At 41.2% G+C, this 10,537-nt stretch overlaps 1 protein-coding gene across 1 annotated transcript; it reads left to right on the top strand.

Annotated features, from left to right (window-relative positions):
- Positions 1-60: 60 nt before the first annotated feature.
- KCNV1 (potassium channel, subfamily V, member 1) lies at positions 61-9,421 on the top strand. Its single transcript, XM_009696132.1, is given in 4 exon segments — positions 61-532; positions 535-550; positions 2,347-2,873; positions 8,577-9,421. Coding segments are annotated over 4 exon segments (1,506 nt in total). The 5' UTR covers positions 61-81; the 3' UTR covers positions 9,089-9,421.
- Positions 9,422-10,537: the final 1,116 nt, after the last annotated feature.

Below are 10,537 nucleotides of genomic sequence, written 5' to 3'. Positions count from 1 at the left end.
CCCCCGGGCGGGGCAGTCGTCTCTGCAGCTTTATTGTGTTTTCGATCCAGGAGAGTGTGGGCTGCTGCTGGCAGCTACAGGATGAAGTCGCCTCCCTGCTGTATGTCTCTTTCTTCCCAAGCATCCCTGGAGGAAAAAGGGAGTAGCACATCCCTGGGCTCCCTGGACTCCAGTGTTTTCTCCAGTGAGGAAGAGCAGGGGCCCCTGCTCCAGAAGGTGATTCCCTCCTTGGACTGCTTTACTATCAATGTAGGAGGCAGCCGCTTTGTGATGTCCCAGCAAACTTTGTCTTGTTACCCTGACACTCGTCTTGGCAAACTGGCTGTAGTGGTCTCTGCTGCCCGGGATGTGGCCTCTGGCCTCCTTGAGCTTTGTGATGATGCCAACCTTGTGGAGAATGAATATTTCTTTGACCGGAGCTCACAAGCATTTCACTACATCCTGAATTACTACCAGACAGGGAGGCTGCATGTGATGGAGCAGCTTTGTGCACTCTCGTTCCTGCAAGAGATCCAGTACTGGGGTTTGGATGAGCTTGCTGCAGAGACCGGTGAGTTGTGGGAGGAAGCGGCACTCAGGATTGTGGGCTAGGTGAGCTCAGCGTTGACTTGCGTGCAGGGACGCTCAGGTGAGAGATCCAGCAGTGGAGGTAGGTGAGGTAGCAGGTCATTGGGAAAAGTGTGCTCAAAGCTGGGTGAGTTCAGCCCTAAATCTTGCTTTAGAGGTGGATGGGTATAAAAAAAATGGGAGATGTGTTGGATGAGGTCACTGCTGAGCTTTACTGAGGGACAGATTGGTAGTGGGGTCAAGATAGTGAGACCCTAACAGGAGCAAGGTCTGGGTTGTCCTGTACTGGCTTTGAACTGGTCCTTGAAGCTCAAAATATTTGAAAGGGACAAGGCTAGAGATTAAAAAGGTTGTGAAAGGAGAGACGTCCCTTCATTCATCCAGTTTGAGGCTATTGTAGTTACAGGGATTGGATGTGGAGTGGGGTATGGTGCTGGGAGGGCCTGGAGCCTCCCCAGCCCGCACTTTCCATTCTGGAGGATTTCCAGCCCCAAGCTGGAGAGGCAGAAAGGAGGGTGGTCACGGCCAGGCTGAGTGTGGGTGGCATGGCTCCAGGAGGAGCAGTGATGGGAAGCATCGCACATGGATGTAGCAGCCTACAGGGAGAGGGCAGCAACAGTGGGAACATGTCTCACTGGAGACAAATTGTAACAGGCAGCTTAGGAACTAGGTGGGTTTTGACTGAACCACTCCCAGGATGCTTCTGTTAATTCGATTTGCAGTTAATTTTAATTTTAATTTTTTTCCACCATTTTTAGTCTTACTGGTTTGCTTGTTAGTAGTGAAGAAATGAATTCTCTAAAGTGTGTAGGTGCTATTTATCTAAAGGGGTTATGTCAAAATTATTAGAAAGAAACAAAGAAGCACCCCCACTCCAAAAGGATACTAGAGTTATCCTACCCTAGCATGGTCCAGTTCTGCAGCTGAAGGAGCTGGATCCTAGTTTTCATCCCTTTCTTCCTTGCATGGTAGGTGTAACTGAAAGATACTACTTCTTTGGTGATACAAGGAGCTACAGACCTCTTCGGTGTGTGTAGGAGTAACTGTGTGTCAAATGAAAGCAAAATTGCATAGCCTCTTTGTCTAAGGCTTGAGATTTGCAGCAGTCAACAACTACAGATACAAAAGAAAATAATTTTTTTAGTGTACTTTTGTTGTATGTTTCATGAAATTGTTCTGTAAATATACTCTTGCTCTAACGAAACACTCAGCTACGCATTTGCAATCTGTAAGTTTTACTCTGCACAGATGATTGTGCACATTGTTGTGTGAGGACCCATATATTTAAAGAAAGAAAGGTAACTTGTTATCTTAGCGTATGTTAATCAGAACTTTATCCATGAACTGCATGGCTTTCTATTATGCCTTCCCTCTTAGTATTGTGAATACACATCAATGTAATAAAAACGCAATATAACTAATAAAATTGAGGACAACTTAGACGGTATGGTTGTGCCAGGGTTGCTTACAAGAATGCATGTTAGTCATGGAGCAGATCCTACTGTAGTCAACATGATCCATATAAATAACACAGTATCAGAATTAAGCACATACAAACTGTCACTGATGTGAAATGGGGGAAGAGAAACATCAGGTCAGTGGAAAAATGCTGCAGGACCTCAATTAATAAAATCTTCAACCATTTACTTGACATCAGAATTTTCTAAGCTCACGTAAGGTACGCTTTAACATATATTCTTATGCCTCGTGTGGCAGAGGATAATAAAAACATATGCACATTGGTATTAAAAGTGTCTTTGGGGGCGGGTTCCTGGGCAGGTACTTCAGGAGGAAGGAGCTGAGTGAAGCCTTAGACATCAAGAAAGATGCAGAAGAACTGGATGCCCAAGATGAAGAGGAGGACTTTTCTGGTAGCCTCTGTCCCAGTGTCAGACAGAAACTTTGGGAAGTTTTGGAAAAGCCTGGCTCCTCTGCAGCAGCCAGGACTTTCGGCACTCTGTCCATGGCTTTTGTTGTTGTGTCCATTGCCAACATGGCTTTGATTTCAGTAGAGCTAAGCTGGCTTGCACCACCGCTACTGGATGCCCTAGAGTACCTGTGCATTGCATGGTTCACAGTGGAGTTTGTTCTGAGGTTCCTGTGTGCACGAGATCGGTGTCGCTTCCTAAGGAGTGTGGCAAACATCATAGACCTCCTTGCTATTTTACCTTTCTACATCACCCTGCTGGTAGAGAGCCTGTGTGGTGGGGAGAGCTCCCAAGAACTGGAGAACGTGGGCCGCATTGTCCAGGTGCTGAGACTGCTCAGAGCCCTGCGGATGCTGAAGCTGGGAAGACATTCAACAGGTACTTTTGGCCATAGCAGTGGTACTTCTTGTTTTTGCTGCCTGCAACAGTTGTCCCTGGGCACAGCCCTCCATTTTGTGTGCATTTCTACCTAACCTTTTTACCCAATCTGTTAGCAGTAATGGCTTGTGAAAAATCTTGCTTCTGGACATTGATAATCGAGTGGTAAGGGTCTTCTGTGGTAAATTTTGGCTCTTAACAAAGCCAGTGTATATTGTTTGCATAGAACGTTTACAAAAACAGGCCTCAAAGTTGCACGCTGTAAATCATTGACGAATCATTCACCATATCCTAAATTTACAAACGTGTAATGGGAATGAAGCAAGGGAAGAAGCAGGAATCATTGGCCCACAGTTTTTGTATTATCAAAGGCCCACTAATGACAACTTGTAATTACCTGTCACAATTTGTTTTGTTAAAAAGTATATGCAAAGAAATATATCATGACTTTGTCCACATCACAGACCCTGAAAACAACCATGGTAGAGAATGTTTGAAGAAACCTGTTTAAACTGAGTGTTACCAGGCAGTGGGTTGAGGGGCTCTCTGGCCCTGTTGAACACACTGGTATCTCTGTGGTGTGTGGAGCACAGCTGGGGCTGCTTACCGAGTTGGACTTGGGTGCAGCACGGAGCAGCAGTGTCAGGTTCAGTCAGCTGTCACACGTTGGTGTGGGACCCTTCGTGTCCAAGCGCTGCCAACAAGTCAGCAGGCAGATGGATGAGCAGCAAGCAGGGGTAGGGTGGAAGGTGAAATGCATTTCTGAGAATATTTTTGTCCAGTGAAAGGAAGGCATAAAAAGTAACTTTTTCCAGCGGGTATTTATCAGAGGAAGCTGGAAATTATTAAAAGGTATTGTGTTTCCCCTTGCGTTTACCCCATTTTTTATTACTACTTCTACTATGTGTGTGCCTGGATATATGAAAGAATAAAAGCTGTACTCCTGCCACACCCTCTCCATGCCGTAATATTGTCCAGTGCTTGGCATTTGCAAAATGATTTAATTCTGTTCTCACTTGTGTCAGTGCTGAATATGGCACTGAAGTTGACAGGAGTCAAATTCAGCCAACACTTTGAGTTTTGAATAATGAGATCCTAATAGTAAATCATGGTCTCTGTCCAACAATGTCCAGCCTGTCCTGAAGGTGGTGATGATCATTCTTACATGGCACTCCACGTACTCTTCCAGGATTTCCTGCCATGAAGCAGGGTGGGTTGATGCCTCTCCATTTTTTTGGAGAGCCATCTCTACCCTCTTTGTGAAATGGCTCCAATTCAGCAGGTATTACAATGTGCTCGCAGCAGCAGAATGTGTCTCAATTTTTGTTGCACTGAAGAGCAGTGAACCTGCCTACGAATGACAGGGAGTAGCTTTAATGCTACCGAGCATAATCATAGTGGTTTGGGAAGTATCTTAATCATAATTGCCTACCCCAGATTATGCATATACTGATGCATAACTGTCCCTTAGAAAGCAGTTGAAAGGAAGCTTGGAATGATTCACTCTGTGACTGAGTTTGGTTTGCTTCATTATAATTTTTGCAGGGTTTGGTGAGGGGTTTTTTTGCAAGAAAGGTTGCTACCCACTTTTGATGGTAGCTGTAATATGAATGCATTCCGCACTAATTGTATTTTGAAAATAAGAAAAGGATTTTTAACTAATCAAGGCACTTCTGTGCTGAATAACAAAATAGTGATCCAAAAGTATGTGGATTCTAGTTATAAAGTCTCCAGTTTATTGCATTTTACTGTTACAGAATGAATGCATGAAACTCAGTTCTATAGCTCTTTTTTATCGACTTGAAACCAGATGTTTCGGGTGTTTGTATACTAACTGTTAACTTCAGGCATATTAACTTTCAGGGATGGTCTAAACTTTTGTGTCTATTTATTGTTAAATTCATTAAAATATTACCAGTTTGTGTCACAATATTGAGTGCCATTAGTATTGAGTTTAGTAAGTCCATGTTAGGTAGAAGTGAATTAATTATATAAAAATCTAGTCTCCTAATCTAGAAGTGAGCTATCATTTTTCTACTGGAGCCAAAGTACCAGTTTCAACATACAAGAGGTGACATACGAATGCATTTGAACCATCCAGAGCAGCATTACCGTTTCTGTGCTTGCTGCTTTAGTAGTTCAGTTGCTGCCTGCTTAGGCCCAGAACACTAAATCAAATCTATATAATGTAGAAAGTCACTGTTTCGATCTTCTGTCAGAGGAGATGCTGCTACAAAGATGTAACACAGCCCTAATAAATCAAAATACAAACATACACTCACAGATCTGAAGCTCTGTTTCTGACCGCTAGAGAGGTATGTAGCAGAAGAGAGTTTTGTTAAAGTGGTTCTAAACACATCCTTAACCACAGCTACTGATATAAGATGAACACCGTAAGTACCATACATGTACCTTGCACATACCTACACAGTACCGGTAAATCTCAGTGTTCAGGGGTGACTCTCACAACTCTTCCTCTCTCTTGCCTTGGATCTGGCAGCTTAAAGCTCAAAGTGCAACTTCTCTCTGACTCCTGCACTGTCAGATCAGACAAAGCTTCATGCGCTGCTCACCTATTTTGTATGGCAAGAGGAGTGTGACATGAGAAGAAAAGAGAAAATTTGTAGCTGCAGGCAGCAACTCCTCTTTCACCAAGTAGAGGTGTTCACAATCACAAGGAGAACATCTCTCACACTGTGCAGACCCATGGGAAAGCTGGGATCACAACAGCAGCCTGGCCCTGCTGTCAGGGGCAGAAATGAGTTAGGAAAAAACATACCAATTCTTTTCTTCTCTTTAAAGAAATGAAAGCTTCACTCTTTTTGTGGGGAAGGGACAGTAAAAAAAATATGAAAGAATCATTTCTGCCCCTTTGACAGCTGAACCCAGGTGATAGGAGGGATATGATGCCTAGAAACACTTGGGCTAGACAGGCGTGAGTGTGTAATTATTTCTACAAAGTGCTATACTTCATCAAGGGACAACTGAGAAATCAGTAGTACTTCTATCCAGAATATGTATAGCTAGAAGGCAAGACCACTCTTCTGAGATGTCAAAATTATGGATTTTAGTGGCTTCAAGAATAGGTGACAACTGAACCTGCATTTCTCACATTCTCTGATGTTCCTCAGCTGTTACCTTCCTCCTGGGGCCATGTTTTGTGTGAAGCCTTGCTGGTCCTCCTCTGGGATGCATTGATTCCTTGAGGAGAAGGAGGATGTAAACATCTTATTTGTGATGTCAATGGGCATATGTTTGAGAGAAGGCTGTGGCGTACGTCAGGATGAGATGCCTCTGGAGATGTAAAAAAGCGAAACTTCAGCACTTTTAGTGTCAAAATTTTAGGATGATTTAAACACTGTGTGTAAACTGAAGCTCCCGAACATCAGCTTGTATTGCCAAGTCTCTCTGGGTAATAGAGAGGTGGAACTTGACCTGCACGGCAGAAACGCTTCCCCTGCCCCATGCCAGGTCTGTTGCAGCACTATAGCCCCTTCCAGCACAAGTAACCAAGCTGTTACAGCTCCTGGCAAGGAGCTCTCACCAGAAGCCGTAGGACTTGCTGAGGTGTCTGTGCTGGAACAGCCCTAGTTTGGCTGTGTGCTAGGGCTCAGAGACATTGTAAAAAGTTACAAAATAATTTAGCAGAATACATTATTCTTTCGAATACACCAACTGATACCCACTTAGAATGAGCTATGGAGTCCAGTAACTTGTCTGATTTATAAACTTGTCTAAAAATGTCTCTTAACTTCATCTGAGGACATGAAGAGATGTACCTTTGTTTTAGATGAGGACAATAGAACTAAGAATAATATAAAAAATTCAGACTCCTGAACAGTCGGAATAATTAACTATAGGAAAAATATTTTGCTGAAGGTGTCATCAATGAGATACAAAGAGTTCACAGTCACTACCCTGTTCCTCCTTATTTTGACCTGGTTTATGCAAGAGTTGCACTGGTTTTTAGCTGTAGTATTCTCAGGATCCATCATAAGAGACAAACCCTGGCTTTGAAAAAAAGTGCTACAGAGGTGATTTTAAATTGGAATACCTTCTTCCTAGGTCACCTGAAAGGACTTATTCTTCTACCTTGTTCAAAAGGATTTTTACAGGGCAATAGATGATAGTAACTTCCTTGGAAGATGAGAGTTTGATCTGGATCCTTGCAGTTGTCTCACACAGCTTTTGCACTGCTGATAAGAGTGCATTTTCAAAAGGTGGAGGCAGTCGTATTAACAGAGAAAAGATTACACTGATATATCTTATTCCCCTTGTGTGGCAGATTTAAACTATATCATTATAATAAACATTCTAACCGACAGATGATAGTTATAGTAATATAAAACCTGGATATGAGCAAGTCCTTAACCGGAGTTGGTAGAAGAAACATTGAAAAAGGAAACATTCCCTACAAATTCTAGTGTGTACTTCTAGTGTGTACATAAACAAAAACTTTAAAACCTATTAGACCTGAAGGGGGAAAGAACGAGCCAAAAGCAAGAAGAAATTGTAGCATCTTGTAGATTGAGACTGAGGAAAGAAAAGCAAACAAATTGCTTATTATGCTAATGAGCATATGAAGCCTACAAGCAGAGGCAGAGATCCAATAAGCTATTTTGCAAACACTCATTTAGTTAGAAGTGTACCCCATGAAGGGTAATTCATAAGCATTGTGTTTTTCTCATTTATTAAAGAAAATAGCACATTTTTAAAGAACAGTGTTAAAAACCAATCCAAAGTCACCTGTGATTCAAAAGATAATTTCAGTCTTTCATGTGTCTCAGCTGAGTTGGTACCCTGTCATCTTCCTTCTTTGTTTACATGTGCAACATCTGTCCATTGCACTATTATTGGATTTACTTTCCTGCTTGCTTTGTCAGGCAGTCTAGCCTTGAAGCAGCAGCTCTAAAAGGAACGTGGGGGGTTATGGAGAGTGGTCGGCTGCACACAGACTCCCTGTGCAGCTCACGGGCAATAGGACTGATGCAGTACACAGGTGAATTAACAGAATATCATGTTTGCATTGGGAGGCTTTACCGTCTCCAGTTTTGGCACAACTGTAGCTGCTGCTGGAATACTGTATTTGTTTTGTCGTCTACAGATAAAGATATTGGTAGGTTTGGGCATGAAAGAGAGGTCAGAGAGAGACTGTGAGAACTGTAAAAGGTTTGAAAACAGTCCTTAGCAAAGAAAAAGTCACTGAGTGACTGAACTGGGCTCTAAGCACCCACCTGGAAACACGAATTTGGTAACTGAGGGTTGCTTGTTCCAAGAGAAAATTATGACAATGTCTGGAAAACAGGAGCTGGGCATATTCAGACATAAAGTAGGGAACAGGTGGTTTTAGTATGTTTTTAAATGGTTATTTAGATAACTTATTAAGAACTGTGCTAGATCTTCTGTTACAGACAATTACTAAAGATTGGTTAGTTTTTCTAAATTATATGCATATGTAGTTCAAACGATAAGTAATGAGGAGAATTTCTGTGTTCTGTATTAAGGAAATGGAGATGATGTCAGTGGTTCAGTCTAACATTTTAATCTATGTCTTTAGATCACATTTTCCCAGTAGTGTTGAAAGCAGCACCCTTTTTTCTTAAGACATGTTCACTAGCAGTCAAAGAAAAACATAAGGCAGTCAGCTTTTAAATAAGAGATGTTACGTGAATCAACCTACTGACAGCATTTCTTGTCTTTCAGGCTTGCGATCTCTTGGGATGACTATCGCACAGTGTTACGAGGAGGTTGGCCTTCTGCTGCTTTTCCTCTCTGTAGGAATCTCTATATTTTCCACTGTGGAGTACTTTGTTGAGCAAGGAGTACCAGGCACAACTTTCACAAGCGTACCTGGTGCTTGGTGGTGGGCAACAACTTCTATGACAACTGTTGGTTATGGTGACATTAGACCAGACACTACCATTGGTAAGGTAGTGGCCTTTATGTGTATACTATCAGGAATACTGGTATTGGCTTTGCCAATAGCTATAATAAATGACCGTTTTTCTGCCTGTTACTTTACACTGAAGATAAAAGAAGCCGCTCTTCGACAGCGTGAAGCTTTAAAGAAACTCATGAAGAACTCATCCAGCGATTCAAATATCAATGTTAATTTACGAGACATATATGCACGCAGTGTCATGGACATGTTACGGTTAAAAAGCAGAGAGAGAGCAAGTACAAGGAGCAGTGGAGCAGATGATTTTTGGTTTTGACTTTTAAGTTATTTAGCCTTGTATAGCAAATAGACTACTTCAAAAATGTAGTATTAAGCATCTCTTTTTTTATTATTCACTACATAGTGTATTTGCTTTTCCAGCTGGACATTTACTTACTTGGATAGACTGAGATAACTATTGTATACAAAAGGCAGAATTCGTAATATGGAGTCTCTCAAGGAGCTCTGAAACCTGCTTCTTTCATGAGCTGGATTGTGGTGGGTAAGCCAGGAAACAATGGGTCCATCCAAGTGAAACAGCGATGCAAACACTTGTCTATGAATCTCATGTCCTTGCTAATGTATAATAATAAAGTCTTAGTGAAAATTGCTGCAGTGTTGTGAATTTTAAAGATCTATAAGATTTGTATTTGCATTGGGATAACAAAAGTCAAAGACATTAAGAAAAACTGAAAAGGGAAGTCTAAGGAAGTGAAATGTTGAATAAATTTAGGATGGCATTCCTATAACAAGCTTCATCTTGACCCCCTTACTTATTCCCATCTGCTACTCCATTTGCATGAAAAAGAAGTTACTATACCCTGAGGGGTCGAGAATTTCCTCATTTGAAGAGAAGTAAAGGGCTACCAGATACATGGTGGGTATCAGGAGATAGGTGAAAGTATTAACCAGATGCAAGATGTGCAGCAAAATATAAAATAGTCATGAAATAGGCACCATAATATAGAGCATCCTCTGCAGTTGCTCTAGAAGTTGCAGGAGCTAATACAGCCTTTGCAGCATAGAAGAAATTTACAAACTTAGTTTGAACTATGTCTTCTCTATGTGTTTTGATTTCCATAACTTATTTGTGTAGCTAAGCAGTTTTTGTGCTCAAGTAAAGCCACTGGTGGATATCAGAAGAAACAGAAATGGTAAAAGATAACAAGCTACTCATTTCTCTATCTTCCACTAAAATCAGTAGGTATTCCAAGTGGGCCAGATTTTAAAAAGTAATAATCTTCACTGACCCATTATTAGAAAAATCTTTCATCAAAATCTTTTGTTCCAAAGGAAAAATGAGGACTTGTTGGAATAGATGCTTAGTCTAATGCTGTAGTCAAAGTACAAAATTAAAATAATCAAAGGTGTTTTCAGTCAAGTTTCCCACCACTTACCTCTCCAGTGGCCCAATATCATTCTTACTAAACGAAGCTTTTCTTTAATATAATTTCACTGTCCTAGACCATGACATTGCCACAGGATGTGTATAACTCAACAAGTAGGTTAAATATAAAAAAAATCACAATCCTCTCTCATCGTGTTTCTTTTGGGCAATATAAGTACAATCATTATTTACATTTGACATTAATTCAACATACCTACTAAAAAGAAACATCTGTTAACTGTGGATTATTTAATTGTATAAGGTATTTATGTATATGGAAGGCTTAAACTGCCTTTGAGAATACATGAATAGATGAAATAACCTGCTTTTACTAAGGAT

Source organism: Cariama cristata, unplaced genomic scaffold (genome assembly GCF_000690535.1).
Source record: "Cariama cristata isolate BGI_N322 unplaced genomic scaffold, ASM69053v1 scaffold17382, whole genome shotgun sequence".
Classification (NCBI taxonomy): Eukaryota; Metazoa; Chordata; class Aves; order Cariamiformes; family Cariamidae; genus Cariama; species Cariama cristata.
Note: the sequence above shows the minus strand (reverse complement) of the source record. Positions and strands in the feature narration are given on the sequence as shown.